This window comes from Oryza sativa, chromosome 11 (genome assembly GCF_034140825.1).
Source record: "Oryza sativa Japonica Group chromosome 11, ASM3414082v1".
Classification (NCBI taxonomy): domain Eukaryota; kingdom Viridiplantae; phylum Streptophyta; class Magnoliopsida; order Poales; family Poaceae; genus Oryza; species Oryza sativa.
Window position 1 is genome coordinate 2,463,196 of NC_089045.1, and position 27,588 is coordinate 2,490,783.

At 42.9% G+C, this 27,588-nt stretch overlaps 5 protein-coding genes across 9 annotated transcripts; 3 read left to right on the forward strand and 2 right to left on the reverse strand.

Annotated features, from left to right (window-relative positions):
* Positions 1–807: 807 nt before the first annotated feature.
* Positions 808–5,701, reverse strand: LOC136351174 (uncharacterized). The gene is given in 11 exon segments (XM_066305395.1): positions 808–1,243; positions 1,330–1,835; positions 1,929–2,234; positions 3,101–3,399; positions 3,600–3,702; positions 3,787–3,890; positions 4,361–4,427; positions 4,519–4,596; positions 4,598–4,645; positions 4,797–5,489; positions 5,597–5,701. Coding segments are annotated over 9 exon segments (2,019 nt in total). The 5' UTR covers positions 5,478–5,489; positions 5,597–5,701; the 3' UTR covers positions 808–1,243; positions 1,330–1,502.
* A 261-nt stretch (positions 5,702–5,962) lies between these two features.
* LOC4349795 (purple acid phosphatase 22) lies at positions 5,963–9,207 on the reverse strand. 2 transcript variants are annotated; one of them, XM_066305396.1, is made up of 6 exons: positions 9,032–9,207; positions 8,798–8,891; positions 8,403–8,670; positions 6,984–7,856; positions 6,818–6,906; positions 5,963–6,464 (listed from the first exon to the last, which is right to left on the reverse strand). In XM_066305396.1, exons 1-6 carry the CDS (start codon positions 9,159–9,161, stop codon positions 6,227–6,229), a joined length of 1,692 nt encoding a protein of 563 aa, XP_066161493.1. In that variant the 5' UTR covers positions 9,162–9,207; the 3' UTR covers positions 5,963–6,226. The 2 variants fall into 2 exon arrangements, with proteins under 2 accessions (XP_066161493.1, XP_015617307.1); XM_015761821.3 differs by having other exon boundaries at positions 8,403–8,891; positions 9,032–9,193.
* Positions 9,208–15,254: 6,047 nt separating this feature from the next.
* LOC4349796 (probable purple acid phosphatase 20) lies at positions 15,255–19,316 on the forward strand. Its single transcript, XM_015760194.3, has 3 exons — positions 15,255–15,493; positions 17,581–17,872; positions 18,278–19,316. The coding sequence occupies exons 1-3, from the start codon at positions 15,320–15,322 to the stop codon at positions 19,129–19,131; spliced, it is 1,320 nt and encodes a 439-aa protein (XP_015615680.1). The 5' UTR covers positions 15,255–15,319; the 3' UTR covers positions 19,132–19,316.
* Positions 19,317–19,985: 669 nt separating this feature from the next.
* LOC107277007 (uncharacterized) lies at positions 19,986–24,136 on the forward strand. Of its 4 annotated transcripts, XM_066305598.1 has the most exons (6): positions 20,018–20,109; positions 20,176–20,249; positions 20,485–20,595; positions 20,714–20,836; positions 22,044–22,139; positions 23,534–24,136. In XM_066305598.1, exons 1-6 carry the CDS (start codon positions 20,094–20,096, stop codon positions 23,819–23,821), a joined length of 708 nt encoding a protein of 235 aa, XP_066161695.1. In that variant the 5' UTR covers positions 20,018–20,093; the 3' UTR covers positions 23,822–24,136. The 4 variants fall into 4 exon arrangements, with proteins under 4 accessions (XP_066161694.1, XP_015616752.1, XP_066161697.1 ...); XM_066305597.1 differs by having other exon boundaries at positions 19,986–20,249; XM_015761266.3 differs by lacking the exon at positions 23,534–24,136 and adding an exon at positions 22,253–22,620 and having other exon boundaries at positions 19,986–20,249.
* A 1,567-nt stretch (positions 24,137–25,703) lies between these two features.
* Positions 25,704–26,507, forward strand: LOC112936820 (protein LITTLE ZIPPER 4-like). The gene is made up of 2 exons (XM_026021111.2): positions 25,704–25,792; positions 25,918–26,507. Exon 2 carries the CDS (start codon positions 25,940–25,942, stop codon positions 26,213–26,215), a length of 276 nt encoding a protein of 91 aa, XP_025876896.1. The 5' UTR covers positions 25,704–25,792; positions 25,918–25,939; the 3' UTR covers positions 26,216–26,507.
* The last annotated feature ends 1,081 nt before the right edge of the window (positions 26,508–27,588 follow it).

A 27,588-nucleotide genomic window follows, 5' to 3' on the forward strand; every position in this document is an offset into this window, starting at 1 on the left:
CCGATTGTTTTGGCCAGGATTGATTATATATTCAACCTATGGTTATTATGCTTTTGTTTGTAGCGTTTGGTCAATGATAAAAACCACCTGCAGCTAATAAACACAAAAGCACATTGCTTTTGCTGTAAAGCAACATTATATTATTATTGCCTTCACACAAAAGTGATTGGGCGACAAGATTTTCAACTTGTTGTTATGTATCTTTGCCCTTTTTCCATTTAAAGATTATACATTTGGTCCTTTTTAATGTTTTCTAGGATATTTAGGTTTTTCTGTAGTGTATATATTTGTTCACAGCAACATGGATGACGTTACAAAATGTAAGAAACATGGGTGTGTGATGTCTATGATGCAGACTATGTAATTGCCCCCATCACCTTCCATCAGCCATCTTCACCACTGCTGCCCCTTCCAGCTTACTCCCTCCGTTTTAGATTATAAGACTTTCTAGCATTGCCCGTATTCATATAGATGTTAATGAATCTAGGTACACATCTGTGTCTAGATTCATTAACATATATATATATGAATATGGACAATACAAGAGAGTCTTATAATATAAAACGGAGGAAGTAATTAATTTCCACGTCTCATCCTCAACCTTCAATTGACCTTTTTCATTCAATTTGTGGGGACCATTTCAAACCAATATATTCAACTTGCAATTCAGGAAATATTGCAGTTTTCCCCCCAATTTGACAAGGAATACTTTCAACTTGCATAAATCGCTTTCGCCCGGCCGCTTTTCTCCCCTTCCAATCTCCAGTCCCAAATGAACCACTTTGAATTTGGATGAAAAAGTTCAACTGAGCAAAGGATTCACCATTAATTATTGCACATGAATACGTTCCTACCAGCTGGTACTCTGCTGATATCTTATAAAACCCTATTTGGGGATTCTAATTATGATTGGGTCCTGAATTCAACAAGCCCTCTGAACAGCATCTAAGATCTGATTATATTGCACATGGAGATCCAACAAAAACAAAACAGTTAGGATCAGAACACATGGATACCAATACATGAGGCAGGTTTCTGTTGCATTAGATGGCGAGGAATGCTCTTCAGGTAATCTCGCTCATGGTCATAGTGATACAACCAAGACCAATTGAAGTGAAGAAATTTGTAGAAAAACTTGTGTTCTTTGGATGATCCCTTGGGAAGATAGAAAAGAAGTAATCTTGCATGTTAGGCTCATCCAATCTCTTAGAGTTGGACCAATACCAATATGCTCTGATAACTCCTGCATAGCACGAAAAAAAATACTTCAATTGTCTGATTTTGTTAAGGATGAATTAACATAGTGAAGTTGCACTATTAACAACATACTTCGGTCTCTCACATGATCTGAAGGTAGGAAGTAGGAACCAATATCTCGGTTAATATGATTGGGTTCTCAATTTAGTAAGCACCAACAGCTAGATCAGATACTGCACGTAGATAAAAATACAGGAGAATCCCAGAACCATGGTAGAATTTACATGAAAATCTTCTTCCACCTCTTACTTCTTCCGCCTCTTGTTTCGCTTCCTGTCACTCTCATCAGAACTTGATTCCGATTCTGAGCTGTAGCTGTCTGAACCAGACCCTGAATCACTTGAGTCTGATTCAGACGAGGCAGGCTTCTGTTTTTGCATTATTAGCCGTGGCATGTTCTTCAAATACTCTCTCAGAGTCTCTGTGATACCACCCAGTCCAATGGAAGTGAAGAAATTTATGGAAAACCTGGTATTCTTCGGATGATCCTTTGGGAAGATCGAATCGAAAGAATCTTGCATGTTAGGATCATTTAGTCTTTCATTGAGTAGACGAATACCAAGATGCTCTGATAATTCCTGCATAACAAGAAACAAAACCTTCAATTGCTTGCTTTGGTAAAGATGAATCGACATATGTAGTAAAGAAAAGGCATAATTTTAACAGCATACCTGGAAGAGTATTTTTATGAAAATTCTAGAAGATGACGTGGTGTCCTCCTCTGTCAAACGGATGTAAGCTAAAACATGCCAAGGAAGCGCGTCGGTGCCCAACAAATGCGCAAAAAATTTAGCAACATTTCTCAGTTTGTTTGTTTCCAGACGATGTATCATGGAATATTGTTGCACGAAACATTTCTCAAAGTTATCTTGGTAAACTTTGTTAATCATGCAAAATCGCTGCCCTAGCAATCCATAATATCGCAGGTATGTTCTCTCTTGGCTGCAGCACTCAAGCAGCATGATGCACAATTCCATCTGTTAAATGAAATAAACAGTTAGCTTTGCTAAAAATCACTATATTTTGCAAACTCAGAACTGAAGGGCCAAAGAAATCAATCAGATTATATGAATTGAAGAGGGACTGTTTGAAATCGAGTATTGTGTTGTGCAAAACATGTGCCTGTCTTAGCATAAGAATGTTTCTTCACCATCATTTTTTGTATTGCATGTCGTTCAGTAATAGGATCTAGAATGAGGTAAGTAATTTTGCTTCACTTCAAAAATTTCTAGAAGCTCAAAATAGCTTGTGCAATTTCAGTGACTTCAGAAATTCAAAGAACTAACAAATAAGTTTAGCAACTGAACTACCAATTAGGTTTTATCAATGCAATATGTGAAAACTAGCAGATAATTTTAATCAGTTTAGTAACTGAACCTGAAAGATACATGACAAATGACCATGTAGTACATATAACAGTAGTCTAAGTCGCTACTTGTACACATGAAGCTAAGTCACATGAAAGGAGCACAATAAAGAAAACGGTAATTATAGACCATTCGTAAAACAGATGCATTAACTAATAACTACCCATTGGTGCCTTTTGTTAATCTAATAACTTGGTGCACAATATTCTTGATATACAAACCAGCACCAGAACTATCCGAATGGCAAGTGACTGCGCTGTTGAGACACAACATTCCGTGCATTATCACAAAAATTTGTTCTAGTTTGTTCATGAATTGAAAGATTGGAAAATAGATTCTAACAAACCGTAATGCTCACAGAAGGTGTTGTGTACAAGAAAGCAAAATAAAACACAAAAATAAGGAAATTTAAAAATACCATAGAAATTGAAAAACAATATTATAATACAGAAAAAGAGTCAACCTACAGTACTTACCTCTTGACCAGGCTCAAGTTTAATTTTTAGAAGCTTGTGACCAGCTTCTTCAAAATCAACACTTGACATGATTGTCGAGTAAATGGTTCTTCGAAGGTTAATGAGATTGGTCTCAGTTTGATCCCTAATCTCCATCTGCTCTTCGTCCTCTTCATCATCGGATTCTTCTTCAGCATCCTCATCAGAAGAATCATCAGACCCTTCTTCATCATCAGAAGATTCTGCTCCAAGGATGCTTCTTTTTAGGTTCTCATATGCCTTCTCATCTTCAGCAAAATTTGGATTTCCCCTGAAAACATCTGCAGGTTGGTAAAGGTAAGTGCAACACAACACGGAAGTGTTAAGATACATAGTAAATGCAAGAAAATTTCCAGATTCCTATGGGAACTGAACTGGTGTTTAAAATTCCATTAAAATACCAACATTTCAAAATAACTGAGGCTTTTATGTCATAAATATAGTAAACTGAAAAATGTTTGCATATGAAATAAAACCCTACTTAGATTAGTCTCAGGGTCTAGCTCATCCTCAAGGGATATCTCATGAGTAAATTGATCTTCCTGCTCCACAAGATCCAACTCTGGACGTATAGCAGGGAATCCCTTCACAGATATGATATCATATTGTCAGAATTTGTTATAGGAATGCATAGAAAAGGTAAAGAATTAGGAAAAATATGAATTTACCTGAAATTTAGCCTTTCGAATTGCAAAAAGGCCTTCGATCAGAAACTGCACACGCTTGTCTATTTCACCTTCCTGAAGAATGCCTCGAAATCTTTCAAAAATAGCTGTATAGATTAAGAAGGCGAATCCATTGAGAATGAAAATGGAACAAAATAAGAAAAATAGAGAAGTCATAAGGAGATCAAACAAATAACCAATGGTTCATGTTAGTTAACTTTGAAACAAATAAAAAGCTACATTTAGAAACAGAAAACGTGTTCAAATATCACAGTTTAAGCAGACAGACAAATATAGAACAAAAAGATATCCCCAGAAAATTGTATCCCAAAGAAAGTGTATTGAATTTCAGACAAAATCCAGATCATCCAGGTAAAGCTAAACATAATACTAGTGTAAAAAAAAGGGTCTAGACCTGCACTAAGGTTCACACATCCAATATTCCACAGATGAAATGAAACCGCCTAAGTCCAAAAATATGTCGTGAATACAGATGAGCTAGTCAAAAGGTTTAACAAGTCATTCACTCAAAAGTCATAATAAGCACTTATGGTAACAGCTGATCTGAAAAACTTACCATGAAGCCCTTGTGGAGACAAGTCCTGAAGCATTGCCCCACATTCTTTAACAAAACCCACCGCTACCTACCAGATAAGAAACATATCCATATGCTTCAGATATTGCATAAATGAAGACATGATCAACATAAAAGGACATAAGAAACAAGATATGCACCTCAACACTATCATCAGTTGGGTTCTCAAGCAGTACAGTAAGAAGCTCCAGTGCCACGAGCTCATGAGCAATGACCTGCCTGGTTAACCAAGTGTGCTATGAACTTGGTTGCTGCAAGCAGTTGTGGCTGCAATCAACAAGACAAATAGGTAAACAAACATGCATTACTCTAACATGGTGAAAAATTAACCAAGTATTTTCCAAATGATACTAGTTGTACTTGAGGCAATAGCAGTATTTTACATGTCAAGCTGAAAAGGAGAATTGAGGAAGGTCACCTTGTCGTTTCGCTTATATGCTCTCTTGAGCTGAAGCACGACGCGAACAAGAAGCAGGCGACCAATCTCAGGGAACTTGGTATTCACAATGGCGACGAGCGCAGCAAACACGTCGGTGAAGCCAGGTGAAGCCATCTGCGACTTGATGCACGATTGGCAGAAAAGCCCCCGCCCACGAACCAGGTTCTCGGCGAACAGCTCCGGCACAATATTCTTTACGTTGGTAGCATTCACCTTGTTCACCAGGCCATTGATGCTCTTCTTGAGCGCGTCCCAGCTGAGGCGCTGGTACTCGGCGCTCGACTTGTCCTCCACCTCCCTCATCATCTGCGCCATGCGGAAAGGCGGGATGTAGATCCCTCCTGTGCGCCCTGGTATCATCTCCGGTAGAAGCGGCGGCGGCGGAGTCGGCTCCTTCCTCCTCTGAGGGCTCCTCCGGCGCCGCTCATCATGACCACCCCTGTCCCGGCGGTGGCTCTGGTCTCTCTGCCGCCTCCTGGAGCTCTCGTCATGGCGGTGCCGACGGCTACGGTCATCATCGCCGGAGGACGAACACGACTCTGAGCTGGGGCTCCGGCGGCGGTGGCGCCGGGTGTCGAGGTCGCGCTCGCCGCTCTCGTCGTCAGAGTCCCGCCTCCGGCGACGGCTGTCCAGCTCAGGGGCGGATCTGACTTGCGACATTGGGGTCCAGATCTAGAAGAGAGGCTAGGGTTTAACGCGAATTCGAGGGGGAAAAAAGCGCATGCGTGGGTAGAGAGAGATGAGGAAGAGGATGCGCATAAACGGGGATGGATGCTCACCGGACACCGGGATTGCGGCGGAAGCAGCACGACGGCGGCGCAGCCCTGCTCGGCGGCGGAAGCCGGAGAGGGTGCGCCCCGGCGGCCGCAGTGATGGTATATTGTGACGTGTTTGGATCTGGACCGTTCTTTCTCGATCGGACGGATGAGGAGAAAAGTTACACAAACAAAACAAAATACACAGTGGTAATTACAGTATCACGGCCCATCATTTCGCTTATGTGAAATGTCATATTTACAGATGAAACATAATTTATAAATAATTTTTTATACACATGTTCTTAGCGATATAAAAACAAAAGCTAAAAAATAAACTTTGATGAAAAGACCCAAAATCAACTCCAAATTGAAAGCTGAAACTTCAAATTTTGGATGATAAGTATAAATAGTATAAGCGAAAAGATGAGCCCATCAGTGTTGGCCTTGTACACTGAAATTCTATTTCACCACGTGTCTAACACAAGAAAAACACTGTACACTAGCTGAAACACACGATATCACGATTGATTTACAAGGACAAATGGACAATGTTTATGGCTGATGAAAAAGAAAAAAAATAAAAGACAATGCTAAATGTGGTGAAGTTTCCTTTTCTTCCATTCATTCTTAACAGTGTGAGATATATATAGCCTACAGCTCGTCGGCCGGATGGCCGCCGCCGCCGCCGGCGGCGGAGGCTACTGTAGCAGCTGGCTCGCCGGCGGCCAAGCTGTGCAGCCAGACCTCGTCGCGGACGGTGGCGAACTGGTCGTCGTTGCGGTGCCACGTCCAGACGGCGCTCGTCTCGTTCAGGACCCTCAGCCGCCCGTGCCCGAAGCTCGCCTCCCTGAACTCCGACAGGTGCGCCGACTTGTGCCCCTTGATGAACCTTCATCAAATTTAATTAATCAAAGTTCAATTAACTAAGCTAATCACACATATAATTAACGTTATCAACTACGCAGATATAAATAGTTAAGGCATAGTTAGTTCCCAAATTTTTTTCCTAAAAACATCACATCGAATCTTTGAACACATGGTTAGAGGGGAAATCGCGAGACGAATCTTTTGAGCCTAATTAGTCCATGATTAGCCATAAGTATTACAGTAACCCACATGTGCTAATAATGGTTAATTAGGCTCAAAAATTCGTCTCATGGTTTTCAGACGAGTTATGAAATTAGTTTTTTCATTCGTGTCCAAAAACCCCTTTCCGACATATGATGAGATCGTGAAGCTTACTTGAGAGCAAGGCCTTCCCTGTTGCCCCCGTCGCCAATGGTGATGTACATTGGGCCCCGGCTGTCAGCCTCGTTGTCGTAGATCCTCGTCTAATTAAATCATTAATCACCATGATTAAGAGCTCAACTTCACCATTAATTAACATCATGCAAGTGTTAAGACTTACGAAGCGCTCGTAGGCGTGGACGTGGCCGGCGAAGACGACGTCGACGCGGGCCTCGTAGAGGAGGCTCTCCATGGCGCGGCGCATCCGCTCGCCCTCGCCCTGGTGCGCCTCGTTCGTGTTGTACCACGGCGCGTGCACCAGCGCCAGCAGCCACGGCGTCCGCCGCCGGTCGACGCCGGCGAGGTCCCGCTCCAGCCACGCCCGCTGCGGCGACCCTTCCTCGAACTCCGCGTAGGATCCCAGCATCACCACGTGCGCCGCGCCGCCCGCCGCGTCGAACGAGTAGTAGAGGTTCGACGGCGAGCCGCTCTCCTCCCGCGGCATCCGCCACCGCGCGTTGTACGCCGCGAACGGCGCGATCCCCACCACCGGCAGCGCCTCGATCTCGTGGTTCCCCTCCGTCACCATCCACGGCCGCGCGCTCGCCAGCGGCTGCACCAGCCGCCCGAACGTGTCCCACAGCGGCTGCTGCGTGTCGGCGTACGACAGGTCGCCGGGGAGCAGCAGCACGTCGTAGTCGCCGCCGCCGCCGCCGATGTGGGACAGCGTCGACGCCGTCCACTTCGTCTGCCCGAGGTCGCCGACCACGACGAACTCCACAGGCAGCCTCGCCGGAGGCGTCCTGAGGGTGAACTCGTCGCCGGCCTTGCCGCACCGGTAGTGGTACGTCGTGCTCGCCTCGAGCGGGCCGATGGTGGCGTGGTGGATCGCGCCGGACTTGTAGAGGAAGTAGCGGTACGTGGTGTGGTCGCCGGTCGCCGACGCCGTGTACTTCCCCGGCGACGTCCCGTACTCCACCACGGACGGCGCGTTCAGGTCGTCGGTCACCCATGAAATCCTCATGTTCTTCTCCCCCACCATCGAAATGTGCACCTGATTATCATTGGCAACCATGTCAAAGTTATTACCGAAACATTAGGAATCAGAATTATGCTGGATAATAATTTCAGCTGCAAATTCTCTTTGATTAAAACTTATGTAAAGCTCCCAGCTACTATGTCATACTGCAATGTAATTTTGTTGTCTGTACTTCACATTGTAACGTTGACAGGTTGATAGGAAACGTGGAATTAAATCTTCTGTACTACTGTATTAGGTGTCAATTTGTATTTGTGTCTGATTATGAAAGTTTGAAAATATGTTACTGTAAACAAAGGACACTCTTTGCCTCTGATTCTGAAGAAAAAAAAAAGAAGCAGAGTTCAAGCATAAAAGAACTCTGCAAAGAATGATGATGAAATCATGAGACAAACAGAATTCGTTTGCCACTGATCAATCTTGGGATGGATCATGGATGAACTTTTTATTGAAAAAAGACGGGAAAAGCAATGAAGCATTCAGAACAAGAAAACTCCAAGTGCCAAACTCTGTCAGACTCTGCACACTGCAAGTCTGCAACACCCAGAGATGAACCCGCACCTGCTGAGGATGCGACGCCGGCTTGCCGTGCGCCGTGAGCACCAGCGGGCTCGGTGGCGGCCGGACGTACTCGTCGGCGCCACGCGCGCACAGGAACACCAGCGACGTGATCCCCTGCAGCAGCAGCCTCCACGAGCTCGCCATGGCGCCCACCACCGCGTCGCCGAGGACCGTCCCCGTGCAGCTCCGCCCGAGCGCCGCCTGTTCCAGGCACCACGCGCACCGCGCGTTCACGGCGGAGAAGGCGGCGCCCGCGACGGCGACGAGGCTTCTCGCCGGAGCAACCACGGCGACGCGGAACGCAACCCGTATCAGCGCGAGCACCCCGCGGGCTATTATACACGCGAGCAGTAGCGTGCGGACGAGGAAAACTACAGTTATCTGCAGCTTCTTACGCGTGTCGCCTCGATCGCACGAGCTCGCCGCCATCGCGGCCGTCGCCATCATCATCGGTGGCCAGCCTGGGCTGAGCCCGGAGGAGGAGACGACCTGGGAGAGGAGAGCATAATTGCACGTCATTAGGATTTTAATAACAATTAGGAAGACTTTGGATTAGGGCATATCCTCGGAGATATGCCATGGTGTTTCTTGCCGCTCTCTCTCTTGCTGTCGTGCGTGCGTGCGTGCACCTGGCATGTGGCGTGGACGACATCGTCGGCGGTGGTTGCCGGAGAGGAGGAGGAGGCCGCCGTGTGCGGTGGTGGTGGTGGTGGAGGTGGGGAGGAGGAAGGAAGGAGATAGGTAGGCTGGGGTTGGCATTTTGCTGCGTGATGCAGGGATTTTTGCACTTTGTGTGTGTGGTGTCTCTGTTTTTTCTCCTTCTATAGGTAGTGTTTCGTTTTTAATAAAGTTATAAGATACGGGAAAATAAGAAACCATTAACATAATTAATTAAATTTTAATTATTACAAATCTAAAAATTAGATTTATCTTATAGTTTAAAAGAATTTATATACAGAAAGTTTTCGTACAAAATACATCGTTAACGGTATGAAAAATGTTTTAACGAAAATAAAGATAAAATTTGTATCTTAATTAAAAAATAAAAAAAAAAGAACAGTGCCTATATCGATTTGTGATGAAAGGGGTTGTCACGGTTTTGTGAAGTTGGCAGTGGACACGTCAGCCTTCTAGGTGCATCTGACAGGGATGTGGTTACGGGCTTTTGAACCTTTGATGGGTGAACGGAATATTATCAGATGCTGTTTTGGGTGGCTGAGAAAATCTAAGTTTGGAAGCAATAGTAGTAGTATATTATTAAGCCATCTTGATCATGAAACGTGTGCTTTGCTAATTTATTGTTGAACACATGATTTACCGGATAACTGAAATGGCTAATACATGCGTTTGTCATGATTTACCGGATGTAACTGAAAAGGAAAGCAGCAAAACCTGCAACAAAGTGAACGCCCGATGCTCGCCCATGGCAGAATGCGTGCACGTACGTTTTTTATGCGTGCCGTGTCTGAACGGATGTGGGTTCTATGCAGGTATGGAGCTTGGATGATCACTGGAGATACTGGTAGCTTGTTTGTCTTATCCAGTATAAATTCTCATTTAACTTAAAGAGATTTACTCTCGTCTGGCAGCATGTACCGGCAGGTAACTAGTATCGGGAGGTAGAAGATCAAATCTGGCCATCCATCTTGAAAGGATACGATTGGAAACAGAAAGAGCAAGAGAAGCGGAACAATTCCGGAGTCGCGCCGCCGCTTTCCTCCCTGCGCTCTTTCTTTCCTCCCTCCCCGCATCGCTTCTTTCTCATCTGTTCCTCCCTACGAGCGCAGAAACGGAGCAGTTTTCCCGCCGGCCGATTTGATCCCCATCATCTACTGTCGGTGGCCACAGTACTGGAGAATACCTCACGGCGCGCTCGCCCCGCATGCAATGTCAAGAGCAGAAGCAGATGGTGGTTCTTTGCCTTCATGCATGCTTCAGCTCTAGCAAACCAGATAATGACATTGCATCAATTGATTCAGGCAGGAAAGAAGGCGCTCTGCTCGCTGGTACCGTGACTTGACTTCCTCAAGGATATATGGATGCTCCTCGGCAATGGGTTGGGGCCAGAGCTCGGGAATTCTGTCACCGGGGAGTTCGTTGTTGCTGAGCGGATGTGGAGCCGCAGCTGCGACGGGAACGGGATGAAGGTGCTCCACAACAGTGACGGGAAGGGGAGACGCCGCTGCGATGAGCCGCTGCGACGACGGGAAGCGGAACCACCGCCGCTGCGATGGGCAGGGGAGCCGCCGCTGTGATGGGCCGCCACCGCGCCGAGAAGCGGAGCAGCCGCCGCTGCAATGGGCAGGGGAGACACCGCTGCGATGGGCCGCCGCCGCGACGAGAACCGGAGCAGCCGCCGTTGCGGCGGGCATGGGGAGATGCCGCTGCAATGGGCCGCCGTTGCGGACGGGAAATGGAGCCGCTGCCGCCGCCGGGACGGGAAGCGGAGCCGCCGCCACCACCCACTAGATGCAGACCCCACCGCTTCATGGACAAATTTGTACCTGCAGATATCAGATAATTTCCATCGTCCAATCGAGCTGAATGAATGGCTGAGATTTGGTACCTGCTGGTACCGTGGTACCTGCTGGATGGGAGCAATGCTCTAACTTAAAAGATTTTATAGAGTGTGTCTTTTTTTAACCTCTTTAATACTTCCTCCGTCCTAAAATATAATTTGCTAATCACCAACCTGTCGGAGGTCCAAACTCTATTTTGGATTATCATCCCGGTGAAGTTTTGCACTTACGTGGTGTCCAGGCTTTCTAAATTAGGTTATTGAAGTTGGTAGCAGTGGTGCCGAGGAGTTATCCGTTGTAGGCCGACGTTGATAGGATTATGAAATAGTTAAGGAATTGGCGAAGCTAGGTTGATGAGGATGACGGTGTAAATATATACTCCCTCCATATTTTTTAAGTTCCCTTCTAGTGTCAGGAGAAGTGTTTACTGTGTTTTCTTCAACAGCCCTGCATGTTGCTTTGTTACCCTTTTATTCCTTCCATCTTAATGAATTTTCGTCCGCTTTTACTGGACCGGTGAAAAAAAGTTATAAAAATACGGCCCGGTGAAAAAAAAAGTTATATCGACAAATGCTCAACTCTTTTCTTCGAGAATTCTAATAGTTCACCACCGAGGTCTTCTGGTGTATTTTTGAAAGAGTGGTGAACATGGCAAGCTGCTAGCTTTGGAGTTTGGAGGCATCACGATCGAAGAGGTATATACCAACGTTATCATAGTAGTGCAATGTAGTTAGGCGTTTGTCAGTACGAACCTTTCCCTGTTCTAGGATTGGGTATGTGTCCACAACAACCATGTTTATTACTTTGTATAACAGCATAAAGTTTGAATGACTTCCTCCGTTTTATCTTGATAAATCTCTTTGATCAAATTTATTGAAGAAATATAAAATATTTTTATCATAAAACGAAAATATTATTAAAAATATATTTAGTGTTATATTTAATAAAACTAATTTAGTGTTGGATGACTTAAATAAGTTTTACTTAGAAAAAAAATCAAAATAACTTGTATAATATAAAACATGGGAAGTAATATTATTTTGGTAGCAAAGCATGACCCAATGCAGCTAGATTTTTTTTTGGGAATACACTAGAAGTGTATCTTTATTAAGAGAAATAAAAGTTATTTACAAGAGATACAAGATTAAAGAGAACAGGGTACTAGAATGCAACAGGGACTTAAGAGTACAATCTCACAACCAAATTGAACGACCTAGCGACCCTAGAAACTAGAGACCAAGCGCCAAAACTGTCGCCTTTGCTAGGCGCCACAGCTCCGCCTCCGCGGTTATAGCTCTTGCAATTTCCGCCCAGGGTCATGTTGATGTAAAAACACGAGGCCTGGGAGATCTGCTTAACTCCAGTGCAGGTCCAAAACTCGCCTTCGGGTATGCTAGCGTGCCGGTTGATTTGATCATGCAATCAACAAGAAACAAAGACAAAGAAACCGCGGTTAAATCCATAAACGATAGCCGATCGGCTAGGTGCCAATGACATATCATTTATCTTTGAGCCGATGTCATATATGCATCGATCGGCAAGCATTAATAAATAAAACAGAACTAAATCTACTCGATCGGCTGTAGATATTAACGATATATAATTCTTATATCGATATATACTTAAATCAAGTGATTGGGATAGGTCGGTCGCCATGCCGAGACAGTATAAATCACTTAGATCGAAATATATATTAATAATAAGATTATATATGTTCATAGCATAGCTGATCAGATAGATCTAGCATGTATCGGCTAATACTCCGATACCGCTCTATACTAAGATATCAAAGCAAATAGAATATATCAAACAAAAGACTAATATACTTAAATGCAACAAGATCTTAACATAAAGGATAGATTCAATATATCAGCGAAGCACATAAGATAAAAGGTAGGTAAATCAGGTAAGATCGGCTGAAACTCCGATACTACCCTAATCGGCAACCAAGAAGCAGGCTAGAGATTAAGATTCTAATCACGACTCATAAGATCAAACAACTGATGCAGCTATAAGTATGAAAAGAAGGACGATATCTAGACAATCAAGCCATTGAAAGTTTTATAGAGTGGTAGATATCATATATAATCTAAACCAACGTCGATATTTAACCTAATCGGTTGCCCTCTACTAGCAGATGTTAGCCGATTGTAGGTTAGATGACGATATTGCCATAGATTATATAAGATATATGATAACTCGACGAATTACATAAACAAAATTAGAGTATCATAAAGATGGAAGCACTAATCCCGAGAACGCAAGCCGCCATAACAAGTTTTACCTCTTGTTGAAGATCGAAACCGATGCAGCTCAACCCGAAAGCAAGAACTCGTCGAAATAAAACGAAAGCAAAAAGGGTGGCGATGCGCCGAGATTGTATTGAACGTGTGTTAATTTTATTACATGGGGCTCGGGGTCTATTTATACCCGAGAATTACACAATATGTCCATATCGGACACGACTCTTATCTCTAACAAACTCTAAGATACCATAAGTCTTTGCGGCAGACTTTTACCCAAACATATCTCTAAGGAAATTACATAAATTATTCTAATTAATAGATACAATTGCCTTCTCAGGACTCTATCTATGCATGGCAATCATCTTGAAGCATATCAACTCAACCCGATGACGTATACCAAGTCGTATTGTCGGAATCGGCTGTATCGTCTAACCCAGTCTGACTCGGACTTAGCCGATCCCGATTGTAGCCAATTTGGACTCCAGCCGATTCTTACTCTGTTTCCACAACGATCTTCGTTTTTAATTCCACTTCGATCTAATCTTCGTCTCCGATACTGATATTACCAAATTTGGTCGTTAACAGGTCGCTGCTGGAGATTGAACACCCGATTGTTCCTCTCTTTACAGATCGTCCATTCTACCAAGGTCGCAATGGTGCCGAATCCCCGACGCCGATCCTTCAAGACTTTCTTCCTGCTAAGGCAGAGCCACTGATGGAAGGAAGCCTCTTGCAGGGGAGGCAATCCGGTCACTGAGAGTGCCCACCGGGGGCGGAGGTAGAGTATGGGAGGGGGGGTGCCCAGAAACCCGGTCAAGTAAATTTTTTAACTCACAGATTTTCATCATGTTTGTATCCCCTCAATACAAGCTTAGGCACACGTATCAACTTAAACTTGATTTTAGATGGAGTAAATTAAGCAAGAGGCACATTCCTCCATTTCGTTCTAGCTCCACCCCTGATGCCCACCACCAGATCGAGTTGACGGGATTCAGGGCAGCCAACCAAGATGTGATCTATACTCTCATCCTGTTAATCGCATAGAACACATCGGACGGAGTGGGGCAGCCCACGACGACGAAGACGATCAGCAGTCTAACACCTATTCATTGTGACCAACCAAAAGAAAGTGAGAAAGCGAGGAGGGGCCAGAGACTTTCAAGTTGGCGCCTCTTGGAAACGGTTCCTTCCTATGAAGATGGCATGGTACGCCGAACCGGAGGAATACGTTCCTGTCGGACTCCATTTCCATGAGAAAATGCAGCTATATTTATCCGGGATTTAGATTTTCTTCTGCTCCGCCACTGGACGAAGTCACGCATGGACTGCTGTAAGCCTGTAACTCGAGAAACCAGTCGATTGCGCAGCCAGCCAGGACTTGGAACGAAGGGAACAGAACAGATCAGAGACGAAGACGTACACCAATTTTCACGGACCAAAAAAAAAAAGAAAAGCAATCCGTTATTATGCCAAAATGGAACCCAGGGGGAGGTGGGCCCTGTCAGTGGCCCGTGGCTAGCAGATGTGGGGGCCAGGCGAGGTGATGACTGATGAGAGCCAGGCAGCCACCACCGCCGTTGCATTGGTACGTGTCGATCAACTGAGCATGCGTGCGGTTCGTTCCTCACGCGCAAAACCGAACCGCCTGCCGAACAACGCGCAACCTCTCTCTCTCTCTCTGTTTCTTTCTTCTAGAGTTCAGACTGGAGAGGCTGGAACAGAGTGCAGTAAAACCAGGCACCGTTTAGTTCCTCAAAATTTTCTTTTACCAAAAACATCATTTCGAATCTTTAAAACAAACGAGTTATAAAATTAGTGTTTTTTATTCGTATCCAAAAACCCCTTCCGACATCCTATCAACTTTCGATGTGACATCTAAGAATTTTTATTTCACCAACTAAATAGGCCTTAGTCACCTAAAGTTGACTAAACCACATATCCAAATCCCCAGATTCGCACCTGAAATCAGATGCATCCGAAACTGGATTCCTCCACGGCACATTATCAATCATCATTAATCATTAATTAGCTGCTTGCGTTGGCAAGGCTGTCCTATATATACACGACGCCACCCTTCCATGCTAGCCATAACCGCCCTTTTTCATTTCATATCTATCCCCAGTGCCCCATTTCAGATTTGGCGAGACCAGCCATGGCGATGGCGATGACGAACACAGCATTGGCTTTCTTCCTCCTCGTCGCCGCCGCATCCCTCCTCTCGCTGCCGCCGCCGTCGCTCGCCGTCACGTCGCCGTACGTGCGCCCCAAGCCGAGGGCCACGCTGTCTCTGCTCAAGGACGACGACGACGGCCGGAAGCCGGAGCAGGTACTGAGTTTTTTATGTTTTTGATGACGGATTTGGCCGTAGTGAGTTTGAAATCTTCAAATAATTTTCATGCGTCAGTTCAATTTCTTAATATTTCTCAAATTTGCATGGTTATGTGGCTTTGCTCTTTGTTGGCCATCTAACTCAAGATTCAGTGTTGAGTGAAAGAAATGGTTTGGTCATCTTTGGTGCAAGAGTCCACCCAACCATAGTCTCATGTTGAGCAACCTGTTCTTTTTTTTAAGGAAAACCTGAGATTCATGTGACACAGCCTGGAGTCCCTCGTGATTATGGATTATATTAACCTAGGAAAGTGCAAAGTAGGAACGGATTATGCTTCATGGTTTAAATTTACCAACTTGGAGTATATCCTGGAACAAGAAACCGATTAATTTGCCAACTAATTAATCGGCATCTGTTTAGTCTAAATCTCACCTCGATCGATAAGGCGACCACACACAAGGAACAAGAAGCTCCTTTGGGTTTCTTGCTTTCCCACTCGTCTTGTTGTTTATCATTTCTGGCCATGTCGGCATGCTGGTTCGGCCGAGGTGTTATCTAGTGCTTGGCTGTTTCCTGCTCCATGATCACGAGCCCCTTTCGGTGGTTAGTGTTGCTGATACTGCAATTAATCACCATTGACACGGCTTCAAACTCTTGAGCCATGCATTCTCCATATCTTTTTTCTTCTTCTTTTTCCAGCAAATTAAACCATTAGTAGGAGTATTCAATTGGCCTGCCGCCCGCGTACGTGTCAGATTTCAGTATGGTCCTCGTGGAAACAATTATTGCAAACATACTACTCCACTGTACTGCCATGGGACAGCTCATGACACTATCAGGAGGCACTCTTAAAAATACTCATGTTTGCATTAGAGATTAGATAAGGGTTCTTTTGTGTTTGTGCAAGTTATGGTTGTAGGAAAGAAAGAAAGTATTTATTCTCGAGATAAGAAAAGAGAAAGTATTTATGAAAAGGAATAAAAACACTGCAACAATATAGAAGCTGAAGAAAGAAAGTCATTGGTAGTATATCCTGTAGACAGTTGCAGGCAGCAATTGCAAAATTCAGATATGTCAAGAAGAGACAGACGATATGTTCAGTCATGATGCTGACTTTAATTTTGCTCTTTTTTTCTTCAAGCCATAAATGGTAAAGGTGGCCTAACCAAACACTCCAAATCTAACACTCAATAACGTTTCTTGTTCGTTTTTGCCTTGGGAGTTTATGTTTCAAACTCTTCAACAACCTGTTAATATAGTGAGGTGGCTGGTCCGGTTTTAGTCGATCTGGTGAAGAAATGCTAGATGTTTCTGTTACGCAGTTGCATGAAGCAAGAAGCAAAAATATGCTTCCCAAGTTTAGTCACTGTCAGTACTGTATGACATGGCTTAGTACTGACAGAGAAGAGAACAAATCAAGGTTGGACCAATGTTCTGTCCAATGTTGAGTCAGTGAACAAAAGTCAACACGAAACTATGTGCTCCTATTTATTCACCTCAATTTATCATTCTGTTCATGATTTAGTCAGTACAATAATTTATTAAAACAGTGGTCCTTATTGATGTACACATATTACTTCATGTTTAGACAGATGTACACCTATGATTTAATCAAACATGGATATCTTAAATTACAATATAGGTTACTGTCTTGTTCATGGATCATCAAATTTTCAAAAAATACAGGCATCATCAAGTTGCATGGATGAATACAACTTATCAGTAGAATGCAATCCATGAATCTCATTTCAGCAAGATGCCTGTATTTTTTGATCCATGTCACTCTCATCTACTGACAATACAGGCATCATCAAGTTACATGGATATATCCATGTCACTCTCATCTTGTCAAAAAATACAGTCATGTCAGTAGAATGCAATCCATGAATATCATTTCAGCAAGATAGTAAAAAAAATATATGACAAGTAAAATGTGCTAATTAATTCGAAAGGTAGCCTGAACTCGGTGTACAGTTCAGATTCTCACTGAATTGGACCAGAATTCCACTGAAATGTTCTTCAGATAACTGAAATGCTTGACGACCTCTCTGAAGAAACTTCCTATTTTGGATGGAAATTTTCAGGTGCACATATCAGCAGTAGGCTCTGACAAGATGAGAGTGACATGGATCACCGGCGGCGACGCGCCGGCCACCGTGGAGTACGGCACGACCTCCGGCCAGTACCCGTTCTCGGCGACCGGAAGCACCAACACCTACTCCTACGTCCTCTACCACTCCGGCAACATCCACGACGTCGTCATCGGCCCACTGCAACCCAGCACCACCTACTTCTACCGCTGCAGCAACGACACCTCCCGCGAGCTCTCCTTCCGTACGCCGCCGGCGAGCCTCCCCTTCAAGTTCGTCGTCGCCGGTAAGCTTAGCTGCACTGCATGTGTTCGAATGCTTGTGTGAGCTTCGTGACATCGTGTTTAGTTCATTGTCAAAAGAAAATATTGACGTATATGGATATACATTTTAAGTTTAAACGTAGACTAATAACAAAACAAATTACAAATTCCGATTGTAAACTGTGAGACGAATCTTTTGAGCCTAATTAATCTGTCATTAGCATATGTGGGTTACTGTAGCACTTACAGCTAATCATGACGTAATTAGGCTTAAAAGATTCGTCTGGCGATTTACAGTTGAACTGTGCAATTAGTTTTTCTTTTTTTGTCCACATTTGATGTTCATACCTGTGTCTAAACATTTGATGTGACGGAAAAGTTGAAATCTAGACACAGCACTGACATGTCTCTCATGGCGGACGTTCCAGGTGATCTTGGGCAGACGGGATGGACGGAGTCGACGCTCCGGCACATCGGCGGCGACGACTACGACATGCTGCTGCTCCCCGGCGACCTGTCGTACGCCGACCTGTACCAGCCGAGGTGGGACACGTACGGCCGCCTCGTGGAGCCGCTGGCGAGCGCGCGGCCATGGATGGTGACGCAGGGGAACCACGAGGTGGAGAGGATCCCCCTCGTGGAGCCCCACGCGTTCAAGGCGTACAACGCGCGGTGGCGCATGCCGTTCGATGCCGGCGCGTCGCCGTCGGGGTCCAACCTCTACTACTCCTTCGACGTCGCCGGCGGCGCCGTGCACGTCATCATGCTGGGCTCCTACGCCGACTACGCCGCCGGCTCGGCGCAGCACCGGTGGCTGCGCCGCGACCTCGCCGCCGTCGACCGCGCCAGGGCGGCGTTCGTGGTGGCGCTGGTGCACGCGCCGTGGTACAACAGCAACGAAGCGCACCGGGGCGAGGGCGACGCCATGCGCGCCGCCATGGAGGAGCTCCTCCGCGGCGCGCGCGTGGACGCGGTGTTCGCCGGGCACGTCCACGCGTACGAGAGGTTCGCGCGGGTGTACGGCGGGAAGGAGGACCCGTGCGGCGCGGTGCACGTGACGATCGGCGACGGAGGGAACCGGGAGGGGCTCGCCGGGAGCTACGTCGACCCGCAGCCGGCGGCGTCGGCGTTCCGGGAGGCGAGCTTCGGGCACGGGAGGCTGGAGGTGGTGAACGCGACGCACGCGCTGTGGACGTGGCACCGGAACGACGACGACGAGGCGGTGGTCGCCGACCAGGCCTGGATCACCAGCCTCGCCTCCAACCCGGCTTGCAACAAGTGACCCCATCAATCCATCAGAAATTCAGAATGTAGCAGAAACAGATTTATGAATTATATAATTATATAAGTTAATTTATTGCATTGATATCGATAATTAGAAATTTAGCATTAGTACTTCTACAGTTCTATGTATGTTAGAAGATACTCTATCTGTCACATAACTTAGAACGAGATGTGAGCCTCTCATACTGATTTGTTTTTCTTATGATAGAAACCCAAACACGAGTTAAATCATTAGCGTATGATCAATTAAGCATTAGAAAAAAACAAAAATAGATTAATATAACTTTTCAAAGTAACTTTCCTTGAGAAAATTCTTACAAAAATCACAGTGCTTAACAATTTGAGAAGGGTGCACGTAAAAAATAAGAGAGTATGGTTAAGAGAGAGGAGTATAGAACACACTATCCTTATATAAAAAGTTTTGAAAATCTAATAGCGACAGGCGCAAACACTTTTTCCTAACTACTCTACTTTCTTCAATTCTATAATTCTTGACGTTTTAGACAAGATTAAAGTCAATGTTTATGACTTTGATCATCAATATATTTAATAATATTTAATTTAAAGATAATATAACAACATATACAAATTTATCTATCTTACGGAGTACTATAATTAAAAATAAAAATAAATTATTTATTACATATATGATAATTAAAAAATATAGTCAAAATATATTTTGAAAATTATATTAATACCCAAAACGTCAAATAATTATGGAACTTGAGGAAGTAACACCGTAAAATGCTGATAATTAAATTACTTGTTGCAATCTCTCTCTGTAACGTTCATTCCGAGACGAACGGAGATGGTTAATGATCTCGGGGGCGATCATTGAGAAATGGCAAAATACTCGCTATAATAACGAAACTGGTAAACCAGATCGAGGCTCGCAACCGGCAAACCCTAACCCTCTCTTATCCCTGCCGCCGCCGCCGCCATCTTCTCTCATCCATCGCCATGGCTGCTGCAGCCCGTAATTACCTTAATCTGGATTTTGACGTTTCCGATACGAAACCTCTCCCTGACTACTGCTTCTCAGAGGCTTCGGAGGTGTGGAGAGCTCATTCTGATCGATCGGATGAGGAAAGGGAACAGGAACAGGCTGTTTTGAGGGTAATTAATTAAGGATATCGAAGCCTCCAAGAAGCTTTAATTTGATTTTCTTTGCTTTGATTGTGCCTGCATATATACACGCACGTATCTTCCATCCTCCGATTCTTTAATTGCATATATTACTTCGTATGAATACATGATTTTTAATTGTACTGCATTTCTTTCTGATCATTTTTGTGTTCCATTCTGTTACGCAATTGGTATATATGCATGATCTTTCTTAAGATGCTTGTAGTTCTACGAAGAGAAGGAAAAAGAGCTGGAGGCAATTGACGATTGTTCTGAAGCCCTAGGCGACGTGGATTGTGATGATGAGGAGGAGGAGGAAGATGAAGGAACATGTGAGGTGATGATATCTACTGTGTGACAGTCTCCATTTGCAGCACAGTTTGAGATTGATCACTATTCATCATTATAATAATTAATTCTTGGCTTAATTGGTTGCATCTGTTCATCATCTGCAGCTATGCATGAATGAAGGGTTGGCACCAAGCCCGAGAAACCATGGCGAGCACTTGTGCCCAGTGTACCTGGAGATGGTAAATCAGCAAATTCTGGAGGAAATAAAGGATCAAGACCTTCACAATGTAAGTATTCATGATTAGTTCGTTAAGTTTGCTTTGTCATTTTTTTTCTTCTGATTTTAGTGGCTAGTTCAGTGTCACACGTTATTCATATTGACAGAAACGATGACATTAGATTCTTCTGTTTCTACGATATACTCCCTCTGTCCCAAAATAATCTATGAACTTATTAAAGGAATAAAAAAAAGTAGCCTCCACATTCGCTCTCACGGCTTAGAAATTCCCACATTAATCGGAGAAAAAGAAAAACATAGTCCATATAGAAATACAATTTATAAATAGTTAAAATTCAGAATTAAAAAATAATGAATATTGGAAGAGGAGACTAGAGTCCATATAGAAATACAATTAAGAAACAATAGAAATTCGAAATTAAAAATAAGGAATATTAGGAGTAGAGTATAGAGTACATATAGAAATATAATTAAGAAATAATAGAAATTCAGAATAAAAAATAAGGAATATTAGAAGTAGAGTAAAGAATCCATATAAAAATATAATTAAGAAATAATAGATATTCAGAATTAAAAATAAGGAATTTTAGAAGTAGAGTATAGAGTCAATATAAGAATTTAAAACTAACTAAAATTCGGAATAAACATAATAAAATTAAAAGTAGAGTTTAGAGTTCGTATAAAAATACAATTAACAAATAACTAAAATTCGAAATTTAAAAAAACATGGGAAGAAGAGTCTAAAGTCAATATAAGAATACAATTTAGAAGTAACTAAAATTCGAAATTAAAAATTGAAGAATAGTGAAAGATGAGTTTAGAGTCGTCCACATAGAAATACAATTAGAAATAATAAAAATTCATAATTGAAAATAAATAATATCGGAAGAAGAGCCTGGAGTCCATATAGGAATATAATTTACAAATAACTAAAATTTGATATTAAAAATAATTAATAATTAACACGTATATAAAATACAATATGAATATTATACATTAGTAGTTTCGTAAAGGGAGTACAAAATTTAAAATTATGTTGTTATTTTATTAATATATTTGAATAAATAATTGAGAAAACATATATGTTATTATATGACAGGAAATATAATGATGCTAGCCGCGTAATCTGTGCGAGCCACCATACTAGTTTAATCTAAAATAAGATGGTGACGTACGCATTCTAATGAAGTTGGTTTGAAAATCAAATTAATTATTGGTATATGGTATATTGTACATTTTTGTGCTTTTGTGCAAAGGAGGACAACAATATTTTTGAACGTTTTGGAGTCATGGTTGACTGGGAGGATGAGGACGAGGACGATGATGGTGAGGAATTTGAAGAAATCAACAAGGTAATTTGATTTTTGTGTCCAGCCAGTGTAATTAAACAACAGCATATCAGTATTGTGATTTAAATTAGTCGTTAACATAATAGATTACTAACTAATATCTGTAATAATGTTAGAAGTTTATTCAGCTTCTGGGTCATGGAAATGAACTTGCTCGTGAAATAATGGATGGCGCCCCCGCTGCTTGAGGCGCTTGCCACTGGCGGCTGCAGCCGATAATTGGGCTTTGAGTTATTGGGCCTAACTAGCCAAGGCCCAAGGAGCGGAATGCATGGGCTTCGATGGGACCGGCCCACTTTCGATCCCCTGCTTTATGCTCCAGTTTCGAGCAATTCGTGTGTTAAAACAACGGTTAATGTGTTCAACGGTGTATTGCTTGCTTGTCGCCTGCTTGTAGGTCTTTGCTTCTGGTGGTACAATTTCGTCGATTTATGTGCTACATTATATGCAACTTTATATGAAACAATCCAATTCTTGCACAAAAGATTTCCAGCACATCAGAGCCTCAATTTATTGAGGCCACCTTTGGAAGAGAGGATATATATCATTAAGAGTAATTTCACATAAATTAAATTAGTTTTAAGCCTCATTTGAAACAAATGAAAAACCATAGAAATTTCAGAGGATTTTATCCCATAGAAATCTTATGGAACCATTTGAAACAAATAATTGTTTCCTACCAATTCCTTCAAAATTTCAATGAAATGAAACATTCTAGAATAATATTTGGAGAAAAATAAGTATAAGGACCATCTCATGTTTTTCTCTTGTGTTTATAATTCCTGTTTTTTCATTTGTGCTAACGTTTTAAAACTTTTCTTCATTTCAAAATCCTATAGAAATCCAATGAGTATGACATTCTTCTTTATTCCTATTTTTTTTCCTTTATCTGTGTTTCTCAATCCCGTGTTCCAAAAGCCTTTAATTAAAGAACTTGCTACTACTAAAATTCATTTACTACTACAGTGCATGAGGGTAGGTTTGGCACACAGGTTAGGTCAGACATGATGATAGTCGAAACTGCAGCCCGCTAGAGTACTGATGCTGAGCTCACATTCTCTGCTCCCAATGTCCTGCACCAAAATTGACATTCCTAACTGCCCCAGCTCACTCATCACGGTGAGAGCAAGTTCAATAGTATAGTCAACTACTAGCTTCAATTTATCTATAACCAATTTAATAGCTCATTCATACAATAATTACATATTACACTATTAATATCTAGTCCCACCTATTATAGACACACTGCGTCTTAGAGTCTGTGCTACAGCTGGCTATTAATTTGTAGCCCACTGCTCTTCTCTCTCCTGATTTATCTTCTTAAAATATGTTTGTAGCTGACTTATAGCCTGCTATTGTACCTGGCTTACTGACACTGCAACACTGTGCAAGCTTAGCTGTGTTTGCAGGACAACCATTTCCAAGGCTTGTTCCATCCTGTCCCTGTTCATGTTGCTGTCACAAAAATGGAGCTGCTCCTACACTGGAGTAGTAGGCATGATCATTTCCTGTTTACCAAATGCATGCCTTTTCAGAGGAAGATCACGGCAACTCACACTCCAGTTTCGCTCTGTCCGTCCGTCCTCCTGACCGGAGTTGTACACACTGTCACTGTGCCCATACGGATGCAGGATCACTTCCAAAAGTCAACACGTCAGATCAGACTTGAAGAATCCAAATCTTGAAGCCAGGATTATTCTGCAGGTTGCTGCCAATCTCTCCTGTAGGAGTATCTTCGTTTTAACTGCAGTGCAAGATGCAGGGGCTGTGTTTAGGCCGGTCACAGTTCCTGAAAAACGTTGAAAGTTTGGAGAAAGTTGAAAGTTTGGAAAAAAGTTGAAAGTTTATGTGTGTAGGAAAGTTTTGGATGTGATAGAAAGTTGAAAATTTGGGGTAGTTGGGGGTGAACTAAATACGGCCAGGGTGTGTTTAGTTTTACATCAAAATTGGAAGTTTGAAGAAAAAATTGGAAATTTACGTGTATAGAAAAGTTATGATGTGATGGAAAAGTTTAAAGTTTGAAGAAAAAGTTAGAAACTAAACCATCATGAAAACGGCGAGAAGAACTGAAAATTCAGGTGATCCAGGAGGAGGAGGAGGATCACAAGTCAAAATACACAGGAGGAATACAGGAGCCAAAAAGATTTCATTGTATCATGGCCTCACGAAAGACACAAAGTTTGTAAAGGACTGTGAGTCAAAAACCTGAGTCAAACACAGCCTAAATGACAGGTTGAAAATTTTAGGCATCTTAAAGAACAGTAAACAGAAGGCCATGATGCAATGTTTCACATCAGATCTTGGTTCCGAGGAGATGTGCCATGATGGTCGTTGCTGCTGTTACTACTCCTACTCCATACTAGGGTCATTGACGAACAGAAGACATGCACTTGAATGCTGCCTCATCATTTGTTGATGCCTTGGGACAGTAAGAGATCTGTTGCAAAGATCAGCAAAGAGCATTTCGAGTTGGAACTAAAACTCAACAGTGTGTTAAATGTTCTGCTTTCTGTTTTGCCGTCAAGCTAGCTGCTACAGTACTACCCATAGGCTATAAAAGCAGATACAATAGCAGGCTATAAGCCAGCTATAAATATATTTTAAAAAGATAAAAAAAAGAGAGAGAAGAGCAGCGGGCTACAGATTTGTAGCCAGCTGCAGCATGGACTTTAAGACGTAATGTGTGTATGACAGATAGTACCAGGTATTAATAGTATAGTAAGTGACTATTGTACGAATTGGCTATTACATTGGCTATAGATGATTTGGAGCTAATAGTTGGCTATACTGTTGAACTTGCTCTTAGCTGCCTGTGGTTTCATCATTGAACAGTAAATAGGAGTATTAACTGTTAGGATGGGCATTGTTCAGCCTCTAGTCAAACTTGATTTGAAAGCAGTTTCAATTTCACGGTAGGATTTGTTTCACTAGTGCAGGAGTGGTGCTGTGTCCTGCATTGTTCATCGGCAAGCTGCTCCTAGAGTAGTTTGCCACTGATGAAGTATTGATGTTTTGGCCATAAAATGAGGAACTCACTGCTAATACCAGAGTGCTAGTATCTGCATAATGAGGGTTTCCGATATGTATGTGAATAAAATCATACTACTGTATATATGAAGCATGATTGATAGACTATTCAAAACAAAATCACAGCAAGTTCAGAAATCAAGAGTTGTGAAACCTGCATTGTTCATCAGCAAGCTGCTCCTAGACAGAAATTCAACACATCTCACATCAAGTTATTGCTGGTACTAGTACTCATGATCAGAGAGAGTAAAGGCAATCTAGGATGTGGAAGAAGAAGAAGAAGAATTTCCAAGAAGAAGAATTTCCATCGATTGCGTATCTTTGGACGGAACGTGAACTGCGTCATCAATTCATCACCATCATGACCACATTTTCTTGACAGCTAGCTACTCCTCCCTCCTTTACCACAGAGATCGAGTTAAGGCCTTGTCCCTTGTGCAGTTCAGTTGTGCCTGCATTTCTGCTGTTCTTCTGCAGGAAAGAGGAATACTGACGTTACTCTCCTCCGATCCATGCCTATAAATACAGGCACCCCCATTCAAACCCAAACTCCACAGCACAAAGAAGCCAAGAACAAGTTCCGTTTCAAGTTCTCTCTCGCTACTCTTCAGAGATTAGAGATTTTAGAGGTGATACTTACAAGCATCATAGTTCTAGCTAGTATTAGCATGCAAACATCTTTTCTGAAATGATCGAAATTCATTCTGACTATAAATGTTTTTGTCTGAATTTCATTTGTTGATCGATGCTGCAGCAGAAGGGAAGGAAGAGGATCGATGGATCGGGTGACGAACCTGTACCTGGAGAACCTGTGCATAATGCAGGAGAACGAGCGGCTGAGGAAGAAGGCGCAGCTGCTGGACAAGGAGAACAAGGCGCTCCTCGCCAAGCTCAAGCTCAAGAACAACCCCTCCACCGCCGCCGCCGCCGCCGCCGCCTCCTCGCCGTCGTCCCAGCAGCAGCCAGACGCCGGCGCCTCGGCGGCCGCCAGCGTCGTCAAGGCCGGCGCGGCGGCGCCGTCGTCGTCCTATGGCGGGAAGAAGACCAAGTGATGCAGCTAGCTAGCTCGAGCATGCATGGAGATGATGACGTGGATCTTTTGTAATTAGTTGCACTAGCTTAAGTACATTAGCATATTTGATGTTACTAGCATGCAATGCATCATGGAGCATTAACGATCGAGTGTTAGATGATCACCAGGTAGCCAGAGCAGCGTCGTTTTGGACTAATTAAGCTAGCTATTAGCTAAGCTTGCAGTGTTTTGTGCCAGTATTTGCTATCTTCCTGCTGCAAGTATCATGAGATGGTCAATGTGCTAACTCCAGCTCTAGCACTTCCAGTCTAGTATACTGCGTGCTTTGCACCTTATGGAAGTGAAAACCTTTATACGTACTTATTGTTCTTCAAATGATGGATAACCTACAGAAATGGTGTAACTCTACTTTTAGATTTAACACAAAATGCGGTCTTAATGATCTATATGCGGCATTCTCAGCCAAATGTTTCAGCGAGTGAGACCTGAAAACTGCAAGCTAGCTATAAGTACTTCTACATGTGCATAACAAACAGGCCATATGCTCTCTTTCTCAAAAAAAAAGAAAAGAAAAAAGAAGGCCATATGCTCGCTAATGCTAACTCCAGAACTTCCTTTGATTTGTGCACCAATGTTGTGTGATCGACTGATCGTAAGCAGGAGTACTGACACCTGATCGACTAGCTTTGAGAGAGAGAGAGACCTTTTTATTAAAAAGGAAATTACGGATACCTACACCATTGGCACTGTAGGGCTTGTTTATTTTAATGTCATTTTTAACCATGCTATTTTTAGTAAAGTTAAAAAAAATATTGTTTACTTTGTTGTTAAATTTGGTAAATACATAAGAAATCCTGCTAAAATTTTAGCAATATTGCTATCTTGCTAAAAATTTAGTATTGCCAAAACTTAATAAGGTTTATTTTGGCTATAATCTGAACAGCTCTTAAACCCTCGGATCTTACACAAATGTTGATCTGTGTGCAACGTTTCTCACACCCATGCAATGTTTCATAGAGTGAGAGACCTGCAGAAAACCGCAAGGTGCAAGCTAGTTTTGGCCATATAGGAGTAGTTCATTATCACTTCGTCCTAAAAATTAACTGAAAAGGATGAATTCTCATTACCGTTTTTGCAAGAAAAAATGCTACTCGATCAGAGCTATAAAACAAGACATTACTTAACTGTCGAGATTATTTTGGTATTAGAGCCACGGTCCTGTAGCAATTTTGGTCGCAAGAGATAATACTCCATCGTTAGAGCATCTCCAACAGCATGGCTATCTCACTCTTCAAACTAAAATTTAGCAATTTTAAATTAAAAAAAGACTCCAACAAATTAGCTATCTCACTTTTCAAGCTATATGACTGGCCAAACTGAGTTCCTTGCTGG